Here is a 27066-nt window from a genome sequence, read left to right as displayed (position 1 = left end):
TCTGTTAATATCAGTGGATCGAAACCAGCTCTGCTATCTGTTTAAAGGTGGAGAGAAAACTGCGGCTTCAGCACAGGGTGCGCCTATCAGCTTAGAACTTCCCTTTTAAAGTCTGTTAATTGACATGTTTTCATCCCTGGAGAAATCGCTTTTTCTTAAGGTGCGCTTGCGTGCGCCCAGGTGGCCTTACCTTGATTCCTAGTTAACATGCCAGCGTTTCTCAACACGCTTCTCAATCACGGGACTCTGCTCGGTTTTCAGGGGCGGGATGATTAATTAGAGTTTGGGGCGGAGCTTGGCGTCCGGGAGCCGTGGCTTACCCCAGCCCTCGCCGGCGGAACCCAGGAGGCCGAGCGCGGCGCGTCCGGCTCCCGGCGTGCGCCCTGGCTCGGGTACGTGGCGTCCTGCCTGAGCCTCGGGATGGGGGAGGTGAGTGGCCTCGGGGGGACCCGAGCACCGTAGAACCCCGGCCCCCTCTCCACCGTTCCAGGGGGACGCGAGGGCTCACGTCCGTCGGGCCCTGGGCTCCGAGCCTGGCGTGCTCGCCCAGAATGCTCCGGTTGGTCAGTCGTGACCGACTCTGCTTCTGTAGCCCCGCCAGGCTCCTCTGTCTATGGGATTCTCCAGGCAAGAATACTGGAGTGGGTTGCCAGTTCCTTCTCTGGGGGATCTTCCTGACACAAGGATCGAACCGGTGTCTCCCGCATTGGCAGGCGGATTCTTTACCACTGCGCCCTGGGAAGCCTGGCGTGCCCCCGGCCCTTCGCAGGGGCGCTGCGGCGCTTCACCGTTCTTAGGGTTGCTGGGAGCTTATTGGTCGCTTTCAGGGAGACCGTAAGGTAGAATAGAAACTTCTGGTCCCTCGCCAGTAAAGCGTTTGGGGAAGGGGGAATTGGAGAATTAATGTCCGAAGGCAACGATGTTGTTCTTTTTGAGATGCTCGGGATGTTTTCCCAGCCCGTTTTTCCTGTTTCGTGGAAAGTGCAAGGACGCAAACCTACCCAGGCCCCAAGATTCTGGGGCTTCTGTTAGCCCCGCCGCCCAGGGTTTGGAGAGGGCAAGGTGGGTTGGTACTTTCCCTCATTCCTCTTCTTGAATACACTGTTGGTGGAAAAAACAAGCCTGGATTTGAGTCTTTGAATTCACCCCCCCCCATTTATAAATAATATTATTGTAAAATATGTTGACATTTAAGGAGTTTGTCCAGTACACAAAGGACTGTTAACCCAAGCTAGATTTTTTTTTTTTAAACAACCTCTTTGGGAGAGAGATTAAAAAAATTTTTTTAAGTTATTCTTTAATTGTCGGGAGCAGGTGAGATGCCGTTGTTTAGCGTGTTTGTGAAAACTAGGTTGGTAATCCAGGAATCACTTCTTGAAGAAAATGTGCAACAACCCAATGTTTAGTAAGTTTTCTTGTTGCTGTTTTGATCCTTGAAGTTTCAGTTTTAAGTCCTAGCTACTGCTAAGTCGCTTCAGTGTGCGACCCCATAGACGGCAGCCTACCAGGCTCCCCCGTCCCTTGGGATTCTCCAGGCAAGAACACTGGAGTGGGTTGCCATTTCCTTCTCCAATGCATGAAACTGAAAAGTGAAAGTGAAGTCGCTGAGTCTTGTCCAACTCCTAGGGACCCCATGGACTGCAGCCCACCAGGCTCCTCCATCCATGGGATTTTCCAGGCAAGAGTAAGTCCTAGAGTCACATTTAAAATTCATGCAAGTCAGAAATATAAAGCTTAAGCTCATGACTGGGCTTGAAACTCGCTTTAGAAAACCTTATTTTACAAGCTCTCATTCTGAAAATGGTTCATTAATTCAAAGCCTTTTCTTTCTTCCTTCCTTTCTTTTTATTATAGTTGCTGCTATAGAGTTTAAATTTATTTTATGTGGTCATTTATTACAATGATATTTACTTTGTTTCTTGCGGTAGTTTGTATTTGTCATAAGTGTTAAAGAGCGTTGGATAAAGCTTTTGGGCTTTCTTCTAAGTCATAGTTTTCTTAGACCTATAGTCAGTGGCGTGAATGAAGAAAGCTTGTTCAGGAAAATAATATAAACCTTATTTCTTTTTAAAACTTAGTGCATTTCTTTGAAATAAAAAAATTTTTTTAATGTGTTTTGTACACAGGAGAATGAAGGTCCTTTGCAGCCCGTTCAGGAAAAGGACGAGAGTGGACTGCCCCGGGATGCTTTCTCTGTAAAGATCGAGTTTGTGTTCTGCGTGTGTGCTGTCTTGTTCTGTTTCCTTCCTCCAGTTCTTCAAGCCTGAGAAGTCCTTTTCTACTTTTCTAATCTGCATCAACTTATCACCATCTCTTTGATTACCCTACTAATATCCTAATCTAGGCCATTCCGTTGTACTATTCTAGGTGGAGGTAGACAGTATTGAACAAAATAGTCACAATACTGGCTCTCCTAGAACTTTCAGCCTGGCAGAGAGCCAAAGAGACAGAATAAGGACAAAAGTAAGACAGTAGGAAGAAAATGAAACAGATGTTGTGATGGAGAATAATTGCACTTGACTGACTTTATAGGGGCTTCCTAGGTGGTGCAGTGGTAAAGAATCCACCTGCCAATGCAGGAGACGCAAGAGACTTGGGTTCAATCTCTGGGTCAGGAAGATCCTCTGGAGTAGAAAATGGCAACCCACTCCAGTATTCTTGTCTGGAGAATTCTATGGACAGAGGAGCCTGGTGGGCTATAGTCCATGGGGTCGAAAAGAGTTGGACACCACTGAGCACGCACGCACCCACGCACGCACATGCATGCAACTTTAGATAAGGTCCAGAAGACCTCCCTGAAAAGGTGATACTAAAGCTGAGAACTGAGGGGTGACAAGGAGCCAGAATGGTACGTGGTGGGGAGAAGCAGTCCAGGCATGGCATAGCCAGTGCAAAGGCCCTGAGGCCAGGAAGAGCTTGACTTATTCTGGGACTCAGAAGGGAAGTGAGACAGGATATGCTGACAGATCAAATCATGCAGAGCCCTACAGACCAAGGCAAAGGGTTTGGATTTGTTCTGAGTATAGAGAAGCTGCAAGTAGGAAGAAGCCTGACTGTTGAGTCAGAGAATCTGAACGTGAGTCCCAGCTGGGTGATCTCATACACGTTCTTAACCTTTCCCAACCTTGTATTATTATCCCCAGATAGAGAGTCTAACACCTAGATCAGTGGCGAGGAGTAAATTAGAATATCTGCAGAACGCCTAAACCCCCTTGGTTCAAAAAAACTTACTATTAATATATGATAACTTAAATTCTGTTTAAATGTTTAATTTCAAATGCTCTCTCCTCATTTAAATCAATACTAGGAATAGATGGAATTTCAGGCTAGATATAGTAAAATGATTCATTAAAATACTGTAAGTTAGCCTATAGGATTGGACTGGGTTTTTCTTGATTAAAGAAGAAATCATATCTTTTATAGTACAGATATTTAAGAATATATCTTATTCAAGCACACATACAGAGACACACATATAGAGATAGGTCTTGACTGACTAACTTTCAGGCAGAAAAGTTCAATTTCATTCATCATAGCAATTTGTGTGTATTAGTTCCCTTAACTGTAACTATTTGTTGAATTCGTTTTCTCCTGTTAATATCATGTATATAACTTAATGAGTGATAATAGGCATGCATTTTGTAGTGTTTTAGAGTTTCTAACATCACTGGGGATAAAGTCTCTGCCCACAGATATCTGTAATTCAGGTGTGGTTTTCCGTAAGTCAGTGGTTCTCAGACTTTTGCATACTGAGAATCACCTGAAGGGCCCTGCTCCCAGAGTTTCTGACTCCTAACACGTGCCCCAGTGACATCCGTGCTGTGCTGGTGGTGGTTTTGCAAACTACTGTCTTAAGCCCCCAAAATCATTGCCTGCATGGTTACTGTTCAAGATATAACTCTCTATTCTTACCCTCTTTTTCGGCACTGAATTTTTCTGCACTGAATTGTTATTGATAACACTTGTTAGAAATATCACTATGAAATATTATTCTTCGGGAAAAAGAGTAATTTTCAAACTGTCAACTTTCCAGCTTCAATCGCTTATTACTAATGCATTCCATGATGAAGGATTTCAGAAAATCAAAGAATATTTTCAGGAACAGCGCCATGTTCCTCAAAGATATAACAATCTTTTATTACGCCTTCTCGACAGATCAATAAATAAGGCAAGTGAGTTTTGTTTGTTTTGTAATCAGAGTACCAATGTGTAACTGTGTAAGGTTTTTAACTTGGCCTGGTCTCATCCCAAGGAACTGGATAAAAATGAATTCCAGCGTGTTTCTCTGTTGCTGAAATGTATCCAGCGATTCTTCATTGATGGCCTCAAAGAAGATGAGCCTTTACTGATTAAGCAGGGTCTGATCCCAAAGATAAGTGTCATCTTTTAATTTTGTGTGGATTTGGATAATTTAAAGAACAAGAGAGGATTCAGTTACCCAGTTTGGTATTTTATATTCCTTTGAAGTCAGATTTGAAAAGGAATTGCTGCCAGGGCTTGTTGCCTATATCCAATCAAAACTGAAGTTCCACGTGTTTCCTGATATGTGGGATGGACAGGACACTTGGGGAGTGCACAGGAATAAGACACAACCTCTCCTCCCCTTGACAAGTCAATGCAGTAATAGTATGATTTTATTATTTCAGTGAATTTAGCTTAAATATAGAATGAAGAGAGTGGACTATTACACCCCTCCCCCAAAAGCTTTATAACTATTTCAATATACTTTATTAACAAGATTGTTGTTGTTCATTTACTCAGTCACATCCAACTCTTTGCAACCCCATGGACTGCAGCACTCCACACTTCCCTGTCCTTCACCATCTCCCAGAGTTTGCTCAGATTCATATCCATCAAGTCAGTGATGCCACCCAACCATCATCTTCTGTCAATCCCCTTCTCCTATCTTCAGTCTTTCCAGCATCAGGGTCTTTTCCAGTAACAAGATTGGACCTAGATAAATGATCAGTTTATCCTTTGCCACAGGCCACTTTTTCAACTTCCTAAAAGCCTAGTTAAATCTGAAAAAACACATGGCAAAAGTATCTTTTGCTTATTCTGCGGCTACTGCTGCTGCTAAGTTGCTTCAGTTGTGTCCAACTCTGTGCGACCCCATAGATGGCCTCCCACCAGGCTCCCCCATCCCTGGGATTCTCCAGGCAAGAATACTGGAGTGGGTTGCCATTTCCTTTTCCAATGCATGAAAGTGAAAAGTGAAAGTGAAGTCGCTCAGTCGTGTCCTACTCTATCAACCCCATAGATGGCTTCCCACCAGGGTTCCCCGTCCCTGGGATTCTCCAAGCAAGAACACTGGAGTGGGTTGCCATTTCCTTCTCCAATGCATGAAAGTGAAAAGTGAAAGTGAAGTTGCTCAGTCGTGTCTGACTCTTAGCAACCTCACAGACTGCAGCCTACCAGGCTTCTCCATCCATGGGATTTTCCAGGCAAAAGTCCTGGAGTGGGGTGCCATTGCTTTCTCTGTTGCTTATTCTAGGTCACCCAAATTACACAGTTCTATTTTTTAATCAGAAGGTAACATCGTGTGTGCCTTTGATAATGGCATCTGGAAGCAAAGCAGAGTTTTCCCAGTCTCTTGTTGCACGTTTTTTGGTTTTGTTTTGTTTTTTTTTCATGATAAGATTTGCAGCCCTGAGCTTGATTGTTGATGAGGACATGAGGGTAGGTAGGGGACAGAAGGGTGACAGAGCTGGCAATAAAATCTCTACTTACCCTCTGCAGGTACTTGCATCTCAAGTTTATCAAGATCGGGTTAGGCCAAGGAGATGTGTCTGTCCTTTTTCACTTTAAAATGCATATAATCATGGGGCTGCCCCTCCATGGCGGGGAGAGAGTTAACTCCAGGTTTTCCTAACTTCTCTCGGGGACTATAAAAGTGTTAGCAGCTGGTGTGTAGAGGGAGGCCTGCAGGAGGGAGTGGAAATCTAAGGGCTGTACTTAATGCAAGTTGTGTATTTCATTTTTTTAATGGGGTATAATTGTTTATAGTGTTGTTAGTTTCTGCTGTATAGCAAAGTAAATCAGCTATCAGTTCAGTTGCTCAGTCGTGTCCGACTTTGCAACCCCATGGACTACAGCACGCCAGGCCTCCCTGTCCATCACCAACTCCTGGAGTTTACTCAAACTCATGTCCATTGAGTCGGTGATGCCATCCAACCATCTCATCCTCTGTCGTCCCCTTCTCCTCCTGCCTTCAATCCTTTCCAGCATCAGGGTCTTTTCCAGTGAGTCAGTTCTTCCCATCAGGTGGCCAAAGTATTAGAGTTTCAGCTTCAACATCAGTCTTTCCAGTGAACATTCAGGACTGATCAGCTATATATGTACATATATTCCCTCCCTCCCAGACCTCCCTCCCACCTCACCCCTCATCCCACTTGTCTAGGTCATCACAGAGCACTGAGCTGAGCTCCCTGTGCCATACAGCAGCTTCCCACTAGCCATCTATTTACACATGGTAGTGTGTTTGTGTGTGTGTGTGTGTATATATATCATAAAGAGAAAAATATTAACACGTGTATTTCATATTGATTTTAGCCCCACCCAACTCTCTGATCCCCTGGAGAAGGAACTGGCAACCTACTCCAGTATTCTTGCCTGGGCAATCCCATGGACAGAGGAGCCTGGAGGCCTATAGTCCATGGGGTCTAAAAGAGTTGGACATGACTGAGCGACTAAGCAACAGCTCCCTGATATACTTACTTATGCAGGTAATATGAAGCAGGGACAAAGAGCCAAACTCCAAAGGAATGGAGCAGGGTGTCCCAAGGTACCTTGGAAGCTGAAGCTTATTTGGGGGGATGAATTGGGATCTGCTCTGAACTGAAATCTGTATTTAGACTTCACAATGCCTTCCCAAGGGTTGAAAAGTGTCAGATCAAGTCTCCACTGGAGTTTTGAAACCAAATAGGAATTTCCACATTCTGTTAGACTTCTAGCTGGTGATGTAAATGCCACAGCCATAAGTTAACACCTTGTAAAGCATGTAGTGTTAATTTGTGTAGGTTGATATTATCAGAGTGCAGGGGGGTACCAGATTTTATACTTCTAAAGCCCACTGGGCTCACAGGCTCAACATAAAGTGTGCTGGAAGGTGGTTCACCATAGAAGAATTTCCTACAGAGAGAAGCAAGTTTGGCCCTGTACTTGAAGATTCAGGAGGACTGAGTGACTTCTCCTTTGCTATATGTGTCACGAGTAAGAGCTATTGCACCCGTCAATAATTATCTGTCTGATTTCTGGTAATGACACAGCTGTAGGGGCAGCTGGTGTAACAGTTATTACGCTTAATCTTGGCACGGAGATGCCTTCAGAGTGAATTCCTAGTCCAGGTTTTGATCAAATAACGTGGCATTTTGCCCAGCTTTCTAAATCTATACTCAGTGGATTTTGATGAGCTGGGGAGGGGGACAGGATTTGGGGGGATAGTGACAGAAATGTATTTAAAAGCATAGAATTTTGAGCATGAGTATAGGGAGGGAGAAAAAAGTGCCTTAGCAGTGAGTTCTGCTTGTAGAGGAACACTTAAAAAATTTTTTTATTAGAGAGTAGCTGATTTACAGTGTCGTGTTAGTTTCAGGTATATAGCCAAGTGGATCAGTTATACGTATATCCACTTGTTAGGATTTCTTTCCCCATGTAGGCCACTAGAGTGTTGAGTAGAGTTCCCTGTACTATACAACAAGTTATTATTTATCTGTTATATATATATTAATAGTGCCATGTATAGATCAGTCTCAATTTATCCCCTACCCCACTGACCTCTGGGACATTTCTTCCATGGACTGTTGGAGAAAAGTTTGCTTTAGGAGGTGGATGATTCAATCAAATGCAAATATTTGTCTGATTTGAGATAAAAGAAAATCACCTGGAACTTAATAGAGCTTCCAAACCTCACTGTACCTTAGAATTGCCTAGAGAGCTTTGAGACATCATGTGAGGGTCCCATTGCCAGAGATTCTGATTTACTGGGTCTGCAGTGGTCTCACTCATGAGGGCATTTTAAAGCTCCTCAGGATTTCCTAATGTGCAGCCAAGATTGGGAGCTGCTGGGTTCATCTGTGGCCTTCGGATGGTACCTCGGGTTCTTGACTGTAAAGTGGAGAGTTTCCAAGGCCCCACTCCTATAAGAGTTTCTCATCACAAACTCATGTCACCAACTTCTTGTTCAACTGATTTCTGATTGTGCATGCCAGGATTTTCTTTCTTTCTTTCTTTTTTTTTTTTTATAAGAGTGTCTAGTCTCTGCAAAAAACATCCAAAGATGGCCTTCGCTTTATTGAATAAATATATTCTAGAGAGGTTTATGGGCTTCCCAGGTGGCTCAGAGGTAAAGAATCTGCCTGCCCATGCAGGAGACATGGGTTTGATCCCTGGGTTGGGAAGATCTCCTGGGGAAGGAAATGGCAACCCACTCTAGTATTCTTGCCTGGAGAATTCCATGGACAGAGGAGCCTGGTGTGCTCAGTCTGTGGGGTTGCAAAGAGTTGGAGACAACTGAGCATCTGAGCACACACACAGAGCAGGGAGGTTTATATAAGTTAATTAAAGCACACCAATTCTAGCGATGTAATATGAACTTAGATAGATGTTCCTATGGGGTGGGAGGCAGTGGTGAGGGGTGGGGATCTCCAATTAGCTGGAAGCTTCTGGCAGAAAAAAGGAAGGAAGTTGGTCGGGCCTGTGTCCTGCACTGGCCCACTTCTGGAGAGCTCTCTGGAATCTGCTGTCCTTTGATATTGGATGGCTTGTTTTCTGTAATCTCCGAGGTTACAGGAATGAGGAATTTCTCCTGCGTTCTCTTGGCCACTCACTAGCCCCTTTATAAGGCTTTCTGGTGTGGATAATCCTGGCAAAGTCTCCAGTTCTTGCTGGTATCTGAGAACTTACTGCAGCTCTGTAGTGGTCTGAGTCCATTCTGGAGTGGTCTAGATGAAGACTTCAGGACTAGACCTAATCGAAATGACAGGGAATGGAAAGAGGTCTTTAAAATGATAGAGTTGTGAAATTTTAATGAATGGGGAGTAGTGATTTAGTCCTAGAGGTTGTATAAGTATTTCTTTTATTGTGTACATGGTTTCCTGGTTTGAAAGAACAGTGGGATTTCTGACCATGGCAGACCTAGCCTCAGACACATCTCTGAAGAACTTGACGGAAGACTTTTTTGACACAGCCTTGGTAAGGATAAGGACGGGTGCTTTACTGAGCAGATACCATTGGTAATTTGCAGGAATCTTCAGGTTGTTTATAAAGCTTGTGTTTTTCCAAGAAGTGGATTTTACTAAAAGACTCGTATTTTATTATTAGAAATGTTATATGAAATAGTAACAAACAGTATGTGTAACCAATGTTATAGAAAAATAAGGTGATTTATTTTCAAATATGTTGTTCACCTGATTGGAGGTAATAGGCTGATTTTAATAAAGTGGATTGAAGGTCAAATAGGATTTCTCTATAATTTTTTTCTATGGTAATTAAAGTCAACTTCTGCCTGTTAGAGAATTATCAGCCTTAATACATTAATGTTACAGTTGATAATGCTTTTAAAAAATAATAGAAGTTTTACTTTTTCTTTTCATTAGATTATTTCCAGAAGTAGTAGTCAAGGTAAGTGTATTATTTACTACTAATTGGCCTTTGACCTCTCATTACTAGAATATTCTTGAATAGAGAAGAATATTTATCTAAATGATATGTAAAAGTGCTGTGGGTTTAACTATTATATTTGGGTTAACTGACCGTTTTATGGCAGTCAGATGGTGGTGCTGCAGCGAATTTTGCCATAAAGTGTGCCTCGTTCACCTCTGGTGCATCTTTATCTCGCTGCTTCTACCACCATTTACTTCCCTGGTGGCTCAGACGGTAAAGTGTCTGTCTACAATGTGGCAGACCCAGATTCGATCCCTGGGTTGGGAAGATCTGCTGGAGAAGGAAATGGCAATCCACTCCAGTACTATTGCCTGGAAAATCCCATGGACAGAGGAGCCTGGTAGGCTACAGTCCATGGGGTCGCAAAGAGTCAGACACGACTGAGCGACTTCATTTTTACCACCATTTGATCATTCAGTTCTGGTCGGGGATGGAGAGCCACTTTTATCATCCAAACCAGCAAAATTACCTAATACTGATTTAACTTAAAATCAATTCTGTGCCTCTCTCTGTCTTTCAAGAGCACAAAAGGTAGATTATTTGGATGTTAGGGTGATATTGTTCAGCTTAGCTCACGTTAAAGGTAATTCCACATTTTGAATTATGAAACCATGCATTCAAAGATGGTGGGTTTGGGTGGGGGAGGTAAAGAGGGAGGGACTAATTTGTGCTAATTTGTGCCATGTATACTTACGGCTAATTCACGATGTTGTATGCCAGAAACCAACACAACACTGTAAAGCAATTATCCTCCACTTCAAAATAAAGAAAACAAAGATGGATAGATATTGGGGACATTTTATGTCCTCTCCCTATTTTCCATCTTTTTCATCCTTTTGAAAAGCTACTACTAAATTCACACTACATTCTGCAGTGAATGTGCTGTGCTGTGCTTAGTCGCTCAGTTCTGTCCGACTCTTTTCGACCCCATGGATCATAGTCTGCCAGGCTCCTCTGTCCATGGGATTCTCCAGGCAAGAATCCTGGAGTGGGTTGCCATTCCCATCTCCAGGGTATCTTCCTGATCCAGGTATCGAACCTGGGTCTTCCCTATTGCAGGCAGATTCTTTACTGTCTGAGCCACCAGGGAAGCCGCCTAAGACTTTCATAAAATACACAAATGTGAGAAATGCATGGAAACAGTGGGAAACTGTGTTCAGGAGCCGCCCTTGCATGTTGCTCACTCTGGATACCAAAGCAGCTTTGCCTGAGATGCAATGATCACAGTCAGACTCTGCAGGCACTGCTGCTGTTTCTCTCCATGGGCGTCCAGGTCACACAGGACAAGGAAGCCTGGCGTGCTGCAGTTCATGGGGTCGCAGAGAGTCTGACGCGACTTAGCGACTGAACAACAACAAAAGCCCTGCAGATCTACTGTGGCCTGGGGCTTTCTAGAACTTGCAGTAGGCTAGCATGTGTCCCTTATCCAGCCTAGATAGTTTCGGAAACATTTGCTGCCCATGGCTTTTCACCCTTTGCCACTCCTGCTGTGTACAATCATTTCCTTATTCTTTTTTTTTTTAGCATCAGTGTGATTCTTTGAAAATTCTGCTTTCAGGGAAAATTCAGATGTTGAATTCCTTCATATTTACCTTGGGATTTCTAGTGACAGAAGAAGCTGTAAATCCTTTGATCCAACGGGAGGTGAGTTGCTGACAGCAGTTGCCCTGGGCCCCGTGGAGAAGTTTGTGCCTAGTCCTGTCTTTTGTTTCTTCCTCTGAAAACCTTTCCCAACTCCCAACAGGCACTGAGGACCTTGAACGGCATTCTGCAAGCTGTACCTCGGGAAGAGAGAAAACGGCTCCTGTTGTTGGAAGGCCCCTGTCGTCTTATGTACGTGACCTTGACCTGATCTGGTGGTGATGTAGGGGCAAAATCTCTGAACTGTACTACCCCAATCTGTTGTGCTTCCCTGGTAGCTCAGATGGTAAAGAATCTGCCTGCAATGCAGGAGACCTGGGATGGATCCCTGGGTCAGGAAGATCCCCTGGAGAAGGGCATGGCAACCCACTCCAGGATTCTTGTCTGGAGAATCCCATGGACAGAGGAGTCTGATGGGCTACAGTCCATGGGGTCACAAAGAGCCAGACACAACTAGGCAACTAACACACAGGCAGTCTTTGTTCTGTTTAGGTGTTTGCGGTGGTGGTTTTTTTTTTTTTTTTTGGTTCTATCACATTTGTGAGGTGAAATACTTTCTCAGGCTTTAGATTATTTTTCACTGTGAATGTGAACTGAATTAGCAACTCATGGGAGATACAATCCTGGTTTCTCCACTTACACTGGTTGTTCACTGGTTAAGACCACAGTCTTAACTCACTACACCTCAGTCTGCTCACCTGTAAAGTGGAACCAAGATTAATACCTGATTGATAGAGTGCAGGCCGAATCAGGCAATCCATTGAAAGCGATTAGCATATCACCTGGTAGACAGCAGATACTCACAGGTTACCAGCTGTTAGCTGTCCCAGTACAGCAATGCACTTTCCACGGGATGGATTTTGGGGGTTTTGGTGACACACTCACAGTTACATGGTTCCTGGGACATTGAAATTTGGAGGTAAGATGGTCGTGTTGACCATGGGAAGCAACACTAGTACCTTGTTTAGAGATATCAGCCTGAACCTGTGACTGTGTGCTGAGCACCAGTCAGCATCGGAGACATCATTATGGCCCTCCGTTGTTCAAGTGACACGCAGCCATGCCTGCAAGAGGAGGGGATCCAGTTTATCACAGTGTGGGCTTCCCTGGTGGCTCAGATGGTAAAGGATCCACCTGCAATGCAGGAGACATGGATTCGATCCCTGAGTTGGGAAGATCCCCTGGAGGAGGGCATGGCAACCTACTCCAGTATTCTTGCCTGGAGAATCCCCATGGACAGAGGAGCCTGGTGGGCCACAGTCCATGGGGTCACAAAGAGTCAGACACGACTGAGCAACTCTGCACAGCACAGACCTGAAAAAGGTGATTGGTGACTGTGGAGCTCACCGTGTTTGTCTGTTTAACTCTTTGCAGGATAGTGTTTCCTCTGAATTTTTCCTGCTCAGTTTCTTTGAATACGTTAGTTTAATTATTACCCTTAGTCATGTGTTTAGATCTGGAGAGAAGTCGACCTGATGGTCTCTGCTCAGTTTTCAGACTAATGCAATGGTCCTGTCTTAACGTTTGCGTGTTCTCATCTGGAATGTTCTGCATTTCTAGTCAAATGTAAAACCTGCAAACATAAAATTAAGTAGAACTCTTGATAAGACCTTTCTAAGACTTCTATTAAATTGTGACAAATCCATCCATTTATTATGAGAAACTGAACTATTACAAGATTTCTAAAATCCATTCTTTAGCTTTGGAGTTATGACATTAAAAAAGATCTGCATCACCCTTGTCAGCATTTAATTGAAATTCTTAAATGAACATGAAGTTTGGGAATCTCTGGTGGTTACAGTAATGCGATAACCCCATTACATCTGTAACTTTATCAGTTTTAAAAATTGATTCCAAACAGCAATAGGAAAGACCCACAGCACCTGCTGTATCGTTTCTTCCAGGGTCAAGCTATGTAATAATAATAATAAAGAATATATATCTTCACAGGGTGGTGAGGTGATTATAGAATTCCAGAATCTTAGCATTTGATGAATTGTCTGGAGAGGATCAAACTCATTTATAGAAGAACTAGAATCTCATAATGTGTAGCAGTTCTAGTTTCTCTTTAAAAAAGTATATTTAAGTCAATATATAAATTTGAGACTTTTCCCATAAAAATATGTTCTTGACATTGAGGACATTCTGATAATGAGTTTGAAATACTTAAAAAAATATATACATCTCGGTTTAAAATTTTAATGCCAATGTAGTAAAGTTTTACTTATTTATGTTCATCCCAGTAAAATGAAATTTATCTAAATATTTCAGGAAAGACCTTGCAAGGACAATCTTGACTGTGGGTGGTAAGAAGCATTTAGAATTTTAAATATGAGAATATTAAATACTGGACATGGGTTTAATGAGCATCTTGGAACTATGGGGAATAAAGTATGGTCAAATTGAAAATAGGAAGTAGAATTTTATTTTTAATTTATGATTGAAGCATTAAGCATGCTGAAACCATAAAGAATAGTTAATGAATATTCCTTTACTCTCCAATGAAGTGAGTCAAATTTGATCATTTTTCCACATTTGCTTCAAATTCTTTTTTAAGTAAATCAGAGTTACAGGTAAAGGCCCATGTCCAAATCCCCATCCCATTCCCCTCTTTATCTGTAGAGATAATCCTTGACTTGGACTTGTTTTCCATTTTCAAGAATGTGTTTATACTTTAATACATATATTCACAAGCAGCATACACTGTTATTTTGCAAATTTAAGTTTGCATATCCAGTTGCTATTTGGTTTTTACCTTTAAAATTGTTTAATATTTAAATATGTTGGGATATGTAGTTTTGTTTATCTGCTCTGAAAAACCATAGTTTATCTTGAGATTTTGTTATAGTAGAAATATTTCTTAAGGCTGGGGGGGGAAATCTCCTTTTTTTTCTTTAATTGAGGTCTAGTTGATGTATAATATTATATAAGTTACAGGTATACAATATAGTAATTCAGAATTTATAAAGGTTATACTCAGTTTATAGTTACTGTAAAATTCTTTCTGTATTCCCCATGCTGTGCAGTATGTCCTTATAGCTAATTTTATACCCAATACTTTGTACCTCCTACTTCCTCACTCCTATCTTGCCCCTCTCCCCTTCCCTCTTCCCACTGGTAACCACGAATTTGTTCTCTATGTCTATGAGTCTTAACCATAGTTGGTTTTGAATGTTTTAATATATCTGAAATACAGAATACAGAAGTAACATTTAATTTTTTTAGAAATTGTTTCCTTATTGACCTATTGTTTGGATTTTTCTCCTGAAATTTCTTACAGATGAATTTAAATGATTATCGGGGCTTCCCTGGTGGCTCAGATTGTAAAGAATCTGCCTGTAATGCAGGAGACCTGAGTTTGAACCCTAGGTCGGGAAGATCCTCCAGAGAAGGGAATGGCAACCCACTCTTGTATTCTTGCGTGGAGAATTGCATAGACAGAGGAGCCTGGCGGGCTGCAGTCCATGGGGTTCTAAAGGGTCAGGCACGACTGAGCAACTAACACGTTCACACTTTAAATGATTATAATTGCTCCAGGATACAGCTTGCTGCTTAAAACTAGAAGCCACGTGCTAGTCGTCTAAGCTGGAGCTTCTTAGAGCAAATGCTGGTCTGTGGACCTTGTTGCTGTGTTTGCTTGGTGCCCAGAATCATCCCTGTCTGCCTTGTCTTTAATCTCTAGATTATGACCAGCAGGTGGCTCTTTGTGAAGCATTGTGTAGATTGACGACCAGAAAATCCAGGGAGGACTTTGTCCCTCAGTGGTTTGAAGATGACACCATTGCTAAGGCTTTCAAAGAAATTAACGACCGAGAATTTGAGACGGTGAGATCTATGGTCATGAAAATTCCATTTAATCAATATTCATGAAGCAACTTCTCAGAGCCTTCGTGTATGTTGGGCTTAGGGGAGGGTTTTTTCCTTCGAGTGTGATTGTGTTGGCATTTTGAAGCTTCCTGTTTCCCACTTATGTGAAAATAAGTTGAGGACAATAGAAATAGAGTATGTGTGGAACAAATACCAGCTTAGAGTTAGGACATCTTTATAGGAGACAGCCTGGAGACAGAACTGTGTGAATTTGATGGATCCAGTCAGAGACCATGTCATGGAGCCGGAAGTGACTTTCAACAAACCTTGACAGGTAGGGAGAGTCAGAGAAGAAAAGAATGTGCCTTGCAGAGAGCACCTGGGGTGGTGGTGGAGGCTGAAGCTGGCCTGGGGGCTCTGCTGGCAGAGGAGTATTGTGGGGTGGTTATGACCTGGGCCCTCCAACCTCCGCAATTTGAAGTAAGTGAAAGCCGCTCAGTCGTGTCCAGCTCTTTGCAACCCCATGGTCTATATAGTCCATGGAATTTTCCAGGCCAGAATATTGGAGTGGGTAGCCTTTCTCTTTGCCAGGGGATCTTCCCAACCCAGAGTTCGAACCCAAGTCTGCCACATTGCAGGCGGATTCTTTACCAGCTGAGCCACTAGAAAAGCCAATAATTTTTGGTGTCTTTCATGTAACCTGCTTCCCTGGTAGCTCAGTTGATAAAAAATCTGCTTGCAGTGCAGAAGACCCCAGTTTGATTCCTGGGTCAGGAAGATCCACGGGAGAATGAATAGGCTACCCACTCCAGTCTTCTGGCCTGGAGAATTCCATGCACTGTATAATCCATGGGGTCACAAAGAGTTGGACACGACTGAGTGACTTCACTTTCACTTTTCACTTTCAGTTTTGCAAAACAAAAGTAATTACCTTGTTTCTCAAATCATTTTCCGTCAGAAAAGCAATTTCTTAGTGGAATTGCTTTTAGAGGAAGGCTCACATCCGTGTCCCTTTAGTGCTGAATGTAGACGTGGAGCGTGAGGACTGTTTACCACAACAGACATCCCCCGCCAACAAGAGGGAAAAACGCCTGGATCAGTATTTCTCTAGTTTTAGAATTTGGGGGTTGGCAAGTTTGCCTCCCTAATGGGTTTTGATTAGGAGAACTCTAGACGTATTCTTTATTCTTAGAACTTATAGCAGGAGGGAGATTTCAGGAAGGAGCAGGAGAGAGAACTGCTGATAAGGAAAATTGGCAGTGGATAAATACACCAGGATAAACCCCCAGTTGATAAGTTTTATGGGTTTGTGGTTGGCTTGTGCTGGGGAGATGGATGCCCAAGGGTTAGTCAAATATTACAGTCTAGATCATCAGTAAGAGGTATTCCTCTCGTTCACTCTTTTAACCCAGGGAAACATAATTGCACATAAAGTATTCCTCAGCTGGGGGTTCAGAACTTGAGCCTGGAGCCTCCTTTTTCTGATACAAAGTTCTGTTACAGTTATCATGGTTAATAATGAGTCCTTATGGAGTCTTGATGTCACTGGATCCTGAAAATGTAGAAGCAAACACTGGTCTCTGTTATGCTGCAAAGGGTAAAGATATATTGAATATCTTGGTTTGTTTAACAAAAAGTTTGCATTATTTACTTTGAAGGATTGTAGACGGTTTATCAATCACCTAAATGACAGACTTGGTGACCAAAGAAGGTAAGACGTTTCTCTGAGCTTTACTTTATTAACTAGTTCTTTTCTGAATGTCTTTTTAAAATTTTATTTGATTTTTGGTTGCTCTGGGTCTTTGTTTCTGCACGCGGGCTTTCTCTATAATTGCAACAAGCGGGGGCTCCTCCTCATTGCGGTGCACGGGTTTCTCTTGGGGTGGTTTCTCTTGGGGTGGTTTCTCTTGCTGCAGAACGCAGGCCGTGGGGTGCATGGGTTTCTGTAGTTGTGGCTCATGGGCATAGCTGTTCCAAGGCATGCAGGATCTTCCCCAGGCTAGGGATCGAACCTGTGTCTCCTGCATTGGCAGGCAGATTCTTATCCCGTCCTACCAGAGAAATCACTGAATGTCTAATGTTTTTTAAGAAATCTAGAATCTGTTTTATTTTAGGGGAGAATACAGAATACAGAATTTACTGGGCATCACTGGGTTATCCATTGAGTAGAACGCTCAGAAGAGAAGACTCATTGTGCCTAGCGATTCATTAGTGTGTGTGTAAAATGGTTTCATTCAGTCTAACATATTTATTTGTGATTTAGAGCAGTTGTAACATTATATCCTCCAGAGAGATTTTATGAAGAATGATTTCCTGTAGGTCTGAGGATAACTAGAGAAAGACATATTATGGACAGTTAAGTCTTTGAGAAAATATTGGCTAAATTCACTCCTTTCCTTAGGACTCTTGCCAGGCAGCTGGGTTGAGGTGTATATTGTACTGGAAAACCTGGCCTGTAACCTGCCAGGTGGGATGTGAATTTTGCCCACGGTAATAGATCTCCATTTGCAGCTTTGAGAGCCTCTTCCATACTTTGTACCAAGGGACTTAACAGCACACCTAGTTATCCATGCTTGTTTGTAGAATGTCTGTAGCTTGTGTGTGGGGTCCATCCATATTTTATTTTACTTTTTAATTCTGAGATGTTTTGCAGGGTCTATTCATTTCCATGCACTGCTGCTTTTGCTGGTGAGCATGAGGTATGTCTGTCTTTGGGGCTGTGAAGTCGGGTGCTATATGGTGAGATCCATAGGTAGATGTACATCAGGCCAAACTGCTCTCGCTACACAGAAGGGTGTGTTTTTTTTTTTTTTTAAGAAATCTTGCTTTTCTTCCTAGAGGCCTCAACTCTGAAGCTTATTATTTAAGAGCTCTGCTGTTACTACTTGATAAATGAATTTTTGAGTTTATATACTTTGTTCACGAGGTCAGTTACAGGAACCTTGTCATACTTGATCCTGGTGATGGGCATCATTCATTGTTCACACCTGGATTGGAGGGAACAGGGCAGGGCCTTGCTTCTTTCCTTCCAGTAAGTGCCTCCCACTCCCAGCAACTGGGGTCACTCTCCTTTCTCTAGGTCATTCTACCTTGTACTTCATAGTCCAAAATTGTGTAGTCTCTTTTCACCCTCTTTGGCTCCTAGAGGAACAAGATCCTTCATGTAAAAGTGCTCCAACCTGCACCATCTCAGGTTTTTTTTTTGGGGTAAAATTTTCAAAGGTCTCTGGACCTGGACTTCACTGAGGTTTCCTGGATCATGTCTCTTAAATGTCTTAGTTAACCCTTTCTTTGTTTTGGGTCTAGCGCGCCCTTCTTGGCCTCTGTGAGCTGAACTGTTAGATCATGACTACATGATAAACTCTTTCTCTCTCGAACTGATTTTGGTAGCTTGGTTCCTGCATCTCAGGTCTGTCTGTTTTTCCTTCTGGTTGTCTGAGGACTCCAGTCCCTGCTTGCTTGCTTCTTTCTAGGACTTCTAAATTTCCATCAGCTTCAGTAGGGGGTCCGTACATTGGCTTTCCACGCCACAGACATGTGTTAACACCTTTGCTCAACTCTGTAGCTGTCATTAATAAAAAGTAGACATGCCTGATGCAATGGTGGCCAAGAAATACTGTTTATTGGAGAAGCAAGTGGGAGAATAGTAAGTCTAGTGTTTGTCCCACTTGCTGAGGAATAGAAACTTTATATATGCTTGCTGAGCGTGTCTAACATATCTGGGAAGAAACAAAGGCATTGTTAATGGTTCCTATGAAAAAGGACCTCTGTGAAGTTGGGGGACAAAGAAGGAGATATTTACTCTTTCTATAAGCACCATACACACACATTCACACACGTAAGTACTGTACTGTTTTAATCTAGCTTTCTTTCCTTATTTCTCCTTTCTTTAAGAGCATGTATTTATTTTGTAATACAATCATTTCTTGGTACCTATGGGGGGCCAGGCCCAGGACCCCTTGTGGATGCCAAAATCTGTGGATACCCAAGTCCCTTATCTAAAACAGCTTAGTATTTGCATACAATGAACACACACTCTCCCACATACTTTAAATCACCTCTAGATTACTTACAGTGCCTAACACAGTGCAAATGCTGTGCAAATAGTTGTAAATATTAATACAATCAGATCAGATCAGATCAGTTGCTCAGTCATGTCCGAGTCTTTGTGACCCCATGAATCGCAGCACGCCAGGCCTCCCTGTCCATCACCAACTCCTGGAGTTCACTGAGACTCACATCCATTGAGTCAGTGATGCCATCCAGCCGTCTCATCCTCTGTTGTCCCCTTCTCCTCCTGCCCCCAATCCCTCCCAGCATCAGAGTCTTTTCCAATGAGTCAACTCTTCGCATGAGGTGGCCAAAGTACTGGAGTTTCAGCTTTAGCATCATTCCTTCCAAAGAAATCCCAGGGTCGATCTCCTTCAGAATGGACTGGTTGGATCTCCTTGCAGTCCAAGGGACTCTCAAGAGTCTTCTCCAACACCACAGTTCAAAAGCATCAATTCTTCGGTGCTCAGCCTTCTTCACAGTCCAACTCTCACATCCATACATGACCACTGGAAAAACCATAGCCTTGACTGGACAGACCTTTGTTGGCAAAGTAATGTCTCTGATTTTGAATATGCTATCTAGGTTGGTCATAACTTTCCTTCCAAGGAGTAAGCGTCTTTTAATTTCATGGCTGCAATCACCATCTGCAGTGATTTTGGAGCCCCGAAAAATAAAGTCTGACACTGTTTCCATTGTTTCCCCATCTATTTCCCATGAAGTGGTGGGACCGGATGCCATGATCTTCGTTTTCTGAATGTTGAGCTTTAAGCCAACTTTTTCACTCTCCACTTTCACTTTCATCAAGAGGTTTTTGAGTTCCTCTTCACTTTCTGCCATAAGGGTAGTGTCATCTGCATATCTGAGGTTATTGATATTTCTCCCAGCAATCTTGATTCCAGCTTGTGTTTCTTCCAGTCCAGCGTTTCTCATGATGTACTCTGCATAGAAGTTAATATGTTATGTAAGTAATTGCCAGCATGTGGCAAAAATCAAGGTTTGCTTTTTGGAACTTTCTGAATCAATCCACATTTGTTTGAATGAACCCATGGATACGGAGGAGTGTCTGTAATCAGTGAAAATGAGGATAACGTGAAATCTTCAGGTCTTAGCCTTCTTCCAACACGTGGCAAGTTAGACAGCCAACCACCATTTTTATTTGATCACCGCACCTCCTTGCTAGAAGTTCCTATCCATATGCCATGTGGACTGTTACTGCTTTCACAGAGAACTATTTCCTCTGTGACTTGCACTAGAAAAAAAAATGGTGTGAATAGTTATCTGACACATTTAAACATCTGTTGCTAAGTATAGAGTTTTTATAAGTATATAGAGTTTTTTCAGAAGTAGGTGAGCTATTACAGTTGAAACCCTCTTCCTGTTTTGCAGAAGTGAGAGACAATAGGAGACCCTGTAATCTTAAAGTAGGATTGTTCTAGGGAAAGAAGTTCTGTTTTCAGTGGAATTTTCATTTGACTCTTTCACATATTAATGCTGAAATTATATCTTACAGATGAGAAAACCTGCAGATGAAAAATTAGAGAAATTTTGGATCGATTTCAACCTAGGGAGTCAGAGTGTAACTTTTTGTATAAACAATCCTGAGGTAATCATGTTTGATTCCTGTTTAAACCTCAGTGCTTAGAGAATGTTGATATCCAGTGTGTGTTAAGTGCTCATGAATTTCACTTTTTTTTTTTTTTCAAGAGTGATCTGTGGGACTCAGTAAGACTTTTGAAGGAAGCAGTGATGAATTTCAGCATACTAGGTAAGATGTGCATTCTAAACCACTCCACATTTTACTGCTGAGTGTTATTTCTGTTTACAGTTGCTGTGTATGCTTAGTTAATTCAGGGTGAACTTTGCTTGCACTTGAGGTAGAGGGAGCTGGTGAGTGTGGTGGAAGCCGGGCTGTGCTCAGGGAAGGACTGGTGACTCCTCCAGTCTGTAATGTTGGGGTTCAGTGGCTTGCCTGATTTTCTCACTGTAAAAAATGGCTATAGTTCCTGAACAAATTGAAAATAGAGTCACCATGGGATCCAGCAGTTCCACTTCTGGATTTATATCTGGAAGAATTGAAAGTTGGACTTGAATAGATTTGCATGCCAATGTTCATGGCAGCCTTATTCACAATAGCCAAGAGATGGAAGACACCCAAGTGTTCATCGACCGATGAATGGATAAAGTAGATGTAATCTGTACATACAGTGGACTGTTATTTACCTTATAAAAAAGGAAATTCTGGCACATGCTACAACATAGATGAACCCTAAGGATGTCATGCTAATTAGTAAATGCTAGTCCCCCACTCCAGTACTCTTGCCTGGAAAATCCCATGGGCGGAGGAGCCTGGTAGGCTACAGTCCATGGGGTCGCGAAGAGTTGGACCCGACTGAGCGACTTCACTTTCACTTTTCACTTTCCTACATTGGAGAAGGAAATGGCAACCCACTCCAATGTTCTTGCCTGGAGAATCCCAGGGATGGGGGAGCCTGGTGGGCTGCCGTCTATGGGGTCGCACAGAGTCAGACACGACTGAAGTGACTTAGCAGTAGCAGTCACAAAAAAGACGAATACTGTATGATTCCACTAAAATGAAGTGTCTGAAGTGAAGTCAAGTTGATGGAGACAGAGAGCAGAATGGTGGTTACCAGGGGCCGTGGGGAGGGGGAAATGGAGAGTTGTTCAGTGGGTGCAGGGTTTCAGATTTGTAAGATGAGATCTTTTCCACAACCACATGAATATACTTAATGCCACTGAACTCTACACTTAAAAAGATTAACAAGGGAAGTGTTATATTTTGTAGCACAGTTTTAAGAAGTGGTTATAGTAAAATGGCCATCTGGGGAGGCCTTACAAATAGCTGTGAAAAGAAGAGAAGCAAAAAGCAAAGGAGAAAAGGAAAGATATAAGCATCTGAATGCAGAGTTCCAAAGAATAGCAAGGAGAGATAAGAAAGTCTTCCTCAGCGATCAATGCAAAGAAATAGAGGAAAACAATAGAATGGGAAAGACTAGAGATCTCTTCAAGAAAATCAGAGATACCAAGGGAACATTTTATGCAAAGATGGGCTCGATAAAGGACAGAAATGGTATGGACCTAACAGAAGCAGAAGATATTAAGAAGAGGTGGCAAGAATACACAGAAGAACTGTACAAAAAAGAGCTTCACGACCCAGATAATCACGATGGTGATCACTCACCTAGAGCCAGACATCCTGGAATGTGAAGTCAAGTGGGCCTTAGAAAGCATCACTATGAACAAAGCTAGTGGAGGTGATGGAATTCTAGTTGAGCTATTTCAAATCCTGAAAGATGATGCTGTGAAGGTGCTGCACTCAATATGCCAGCAAATTTGGAAAACTCAGCAGTGGCCACAGGACTGGAAAAGGTCAATTTTCATTCCAATCCCAAAGAAGGGCAATGCCAAAGAATGCTCAGACTACCACACAATTGCACTCATCTCACATGTTAGTAAAGTAATGCTCAAAATTCTCCAAGCCAGGCTTCAGCAATACGTGAACTGTGAACTTCAGATGTTCAAGCTGGTTTTAGAAAAGGCAGAGAAACCAGAGATCAAATTGCCAACATCCACTGGATCATGGAAAAAGCAAGAGAGTTCCAGAAAAACATCTTATTTCTGCTTTCTTGACTATGCCAAAGCCTTTGACTGTGTGGGTCACAATAAATTGAGGAAAATTCCGAAAGAGATGGGAATACCAGACCACCTGACCTGCCTCTTGAGAAACCTGTATGCAGGTCAGGAAGCAACAGTTAGAACTGGATATGGAGCAACAGACTGGTTCCAAAAGGAAAAGGAGTACGTCAAGGCTGTATATTGTCACCCTGCTTATTTAACTTCTATGCAGAGTACATCATGAGAAACGCTGGGCTGGAAGAAGCACAAGCTGGAATCAAGATTGCCAGGAGAAATATTACTAACCTTAGATATGCAGATGACACCACCCTTATGGCAGAAAGTAAGAGGAACTAAAGAGCCTCTTGATGAAAGTGAAAGTGGAGAGTGAAAAAGTTGGCTTAAAGCTCAACATTCAGAAGACGAAGATCCTGGCATCCAGTCCCATCACTTCATGGGAACTAGATGGGGAAACAGTGGAAACAGTGTCAGACTTTATTTTTCGGGGCTCCAAAATCACTGCAGATGGTGATTGCAGCCATAAAATTAAAAGACGCTTATTTCTTGGAAGGAAAGTTATGACCAACCTAGACAGCATATTCAAAAGCAGAGACATTACTTTGCCAACAAAGGTTCGTCTAGTCAAGGCTATGGTTTTTCCAGTGGTCGTGTATGGATGTGAGAGTTGAACTGTGAAGAAAGCTGAGCCCCAAAGAATTGATGATTCTGAACTGTGGTGTTGGAGAAGACTCTTGGGAGTCCCTTGGACTGCAAGGAGGTCCAATCAGTCCCATCTAAAGGAAATCAGTCTGGGTGTTCTTTGGAAGGAATGATGCTAAAGCTGAAACTCCAGTACTTTGGTCACCTCATGTGAAGAGTTGACTCATTGGAAAAGACTCTGATGCTGGGAGGGATTGGGGGCAGGAGGAGAAGGGAATGACAGAGGATGAGATGGCTGGATGGCATCACCAACTTGATGGACGTGAGTTTGAGTGAACTCCGGGAGTTGGTGATGGACAGGGAGGCCTGGCATGCTGCGGTTCATGGGGTTTCAAAGAGTCGGACATGACTGAGCGACTGAACTGAACTGAACTGATGGTACCTCCCTTCTGTTTCCCACATATTTGCACTAGCAATGTATGAGTTACAGGGACAATTTCAACATGTATGTAAATATCTGCCCTCTGCCCCCCTCTTCTTAAATCTCCACCACTCACCTTTCTTCTCTGCTTGGTAGGTAGAGTTGAGGGGCATGGAATTGGGGAGTGATTCTTTTATGGGTAGATAAAAGTAAGGTGCTGGTCTAGTTGAGTGTTTCAGATGTAATCACACTTAACCAGGATCCCTGAATTGGGTCTTTAAAAAAATACAAGGATGTTTTGAAAATAACTCCATACACATAATCATTGAAGAATTGGGTTTACTAAAGAGTTAAAATACTATGCAATTATATGGATGCTATGCTTACTTCACAAAGAATCTAGGGCAGCTTGCCTATTTATACCGAAATAATAGAAATGGAAAATTGAAACCACAGACAAGAAGGACAGTGTCTCTCATGCAGGCTGAATTGAACTTGGCCACCGTGGAGGTTCAGATTAGGGTGAAAAGTGGGACCACGTGTAACATGATTCTCACCCCACAAGCCCTGGAGAGAGCGGACCCATCCTTCCCAGCTGGAAACTCTCACTGGAGGTTCTCCCAAGGGGCTCCTGGGGGTAAGGTGGACCTCACTCAGCCCCCAGTGTTCCTTGCTGGACTTTCCTAGGTACATAAGTTAACTTCAGTGTTTTGTTAAAGGATAATTTTTGAAAAGGTGACATGGTGACCCTCATAAAAATACATTAATAAAATGTGGATTAAAGGCCCCATTAATGAGATAATTGGTAAGATATAGTAACCAGGAAGATGCAAAGAACTACACAAATAGATTTGTAAATAGATGCGTTTGATAAACACAATTTGAGTTTCTATGAACAAGAATCACTTGCGTTATTTAATTTCTTCTGTTAAATATTATTAGAAAAAGAGGGAAGTTGTGGCATGAGGAGGCAGTAGAGGAAGAGGCAGAAGGAGAGCCTTTCACTGTGCAGCTGGGAGAAGGAAAAGGTGGTAAAGACTGCCCATCATTCAGATGCTGATTGCAAGTCAATTACAGGTTGACACCTGTATGTCTGACCAACCGGGTACCACTCAGAGGTTCCCACAAGCTCCTCCTCAGGTTTCATAATTTGCTATAATGGTTCACAGAACTCAGGGAAACATGTTTGTTTACATTTATCAGTTTATTATAGGGGACATACATAATAAAGGATCCAGAGGGTCCACAGTGCAGGGGCCTGCCTTTCTGAGGAGGTCGGCTGCATCACCCTCCTGGAATGTTGGTGTTCACCAGCCCGACGGCTCTGTGAACCCTGAACCCCATAGTTTAGGGATTTTTATGGAAGCTTTATCATGTAGACATGATCCAATATTAACTCCATCTCTGGCCTTTTCTCCCCTCCCTGAAGGTTGGGAAGATGGAAGTTCCAACCCTCTAACCATTCCTTGGTCTTTCTGGGGACCAGTGTGCATCCTGAAGTTGTCTAGGCTCCTCCAGCCCCCAGTCACCTCATGAACTTACAAAACACACTCATCACTCAGGAGATGCCAAGGGTGTTAGAAGCTCTGGTGTCAGGAACCAAGGTCAAAGACCAAATATGAGAGCAAAAGATGCTTCTAGCACCCCGTTGCTTAAAATGGATTTTAGGAGTTCTGTGTCAGGAACCGAGGCCAAGATCAAATGTATATTTTTTATGGTGACACAGATGGGAAGGAGCAGAAGCCAGCGGTTCTGTAGTCACAGTATATGCTGAGCTGGAAGTGCCCCCTCTCTCTAGGAAAGGGGTTTATAAACATCTCACTAAAAATTTAAATTAAATATAAGTATAAATTAAGAGTAACTCTTTGCAAACCCATGGACTGTAGCCTGCCAGGCTCCTCTGTCCATGAGATTCTCCAGGCAAGAATACTGGAGTGGGTTGCCATGCCCTTCTCCAGGGGATCTCCCCAACCCAGGGATCCAACCCAGGTCTCCAGCACTGCAGGCAGATTCTTTACTGTCTGAGTCACCGGGGATACTGTATAGTCACCACCTGTTACTATTTAAGATATATAACTTATCATTGATGTTTACTCTGAAGTCAGTATTTTATAGAGACTTCCCATGGATCTGACTGTGGTCACATCCTAATATTACTTTGCATATTGTAAGTTTCTGAACCCTGAATTTTGCTGCTGAGGTGGTTTTCAGTAACCCACTTGCCAAGTCAATATCCTATACTTCATAAATATATCACCTTTTGGGGAGACTCTGAGATTCATAAAGTGCTTCGTAGGAGCTGGTGGAGGTAGCTGTGACTTGGGGTAGTTTTATAGTTGAGGAAACTGAGGCTTGTATAGCAAACTTGGTGAGCAAGACTTGCCTTTTGTGTGCACAGCCCTTCCTGCTAAGGGGTTGGCCGTGCTTTAGGAGCCTGTTGAGGGTTTGGTATAGTTCTTGGGCTATTTTTTCTCACCCTTGTATCTTTGCATTTAGCCCCACAGCTCAGTTCAGTCCAGTCGCTCAGTTGTGTCTGACTCTTTGTGACCTCGTGGACTGCAGCACACTAGGCTTCCCTGTCTATCATCAGCTCCCAGAGCTTGCTAAAACTCATATCCATTGATTCAGTGATGCTGTCCAACCATCTCATCATCTGCTGTCCCCTTCTGCCTTCAGTCTTTCCCAGTTACAGGGTCTTTTCCAATGAGTCAACTCTCCATATCAGATGGCCAGAGGATTGGAGTTTCAGCTTCAACATCAGTTCTTCTAATGAATATTCAGGACTGATCTCCTTTAGGATGGATTTTTGATCTCCAGGTAGTCCAAGGGACTCTCAAGAGTCTTCTCCAACACCACAGTTAGCTATTTACTTTTTCAGATATTGTTTTAAATTGTTTTTGCTGCAGAGTTTGAGACTTACCCTGCAGAGACTGAATGTCCAGTAAGATCAGCCTTTGGGGGATTGTTGAATTTCACTAGAGGCCAGCACTATCCTATGTAAATATGATCTGAACCATATATTTAATTAAAATTTTTCTAGTAACCTCATTAAAGTTTTTTTTCAAGTGGACTAATTTTAATGTGTATTTCACTCAATATGTCCAAAATATTCACAGTTTAACATGTAATCAGTATGAACAATCAATGAAATACTTGACCTTCTCTTTTTGGTACTAGTCTTTATAAGC

At 42.6% G+C, this 27066-nt stretch overlaps 1 protein-coding gene across 1 annotated transcript in view; it reads left to right on the top strand.

The window, feature by feature from the left end:
* SYCP2L (synaptonemal complex protein 2 like) overlaps nt 1-27066 on the top strand; it is a 62176-nt gene that overhangs the window by 488 nt on the left and 34622 nt on the right. Inside the window, exons 2-16 of the mRNA XM_027524511.1 lie at nt 281-429; nt 491-559; nt 2127-2195; nt 4034-4168; nt 4253-4372; nt 9088-9192; nt 9597-9621; nt 11222-11307; nt 11408-11496; nt 13576-13610; nt 14987-15129; nt 16770-16822; nt 17765-17810; nt 20675-20767; nt 20869-20929. Coding sequence (XP_027380312.1) covers nt 281-429; nt 491-559; nt 2127-2195; nt 4034-4168; nt 4253-4372; nt 9088-9192; nt 9597-9621; nt 11222-11307; nt 11408-11496; nt 13576-13610; nt 14987-15129; nt 16770-16822; nt 17765-17810; nt 20675-20767; nt 20869-20929 — 1278 coding nt within the window. The remainder of the gene's footprint in view (nt 1-280; nt 430-490; nt 560-2126; nt 2196-4033; nt 4169-4252; nt 4373-9087; nt 9193-9596; nt 9622-11221; nt 11308-11407; nt 11497-13575; nt 13611-14986; nt 15130-16769; nt 16823-17764; nt 17811-20674; nt 20768-20868; nt 20930-27066) is intronic.

This window comes from Bos indicus x Bos taurus, chromosome 23, assembly GCF_003369695.1.
Source record: "Bos indicus x Bos taurus breed Angus x Brahman F1 hybrid chromosome 23, Bos_hybrid_MaternalHap_v2.0, whole genome shotgun sequence".
Taxonomy (NCBI): domain Eukaryota; kingdom Metazoa; phylum Chordata; class Mammalia; order Artiodactyla; family Bovidae; genus Bos; species Bos indicus x Bos taurus.
This window is presented reverse-complemented; position numbering and strand designations above follow the sequence as displayed.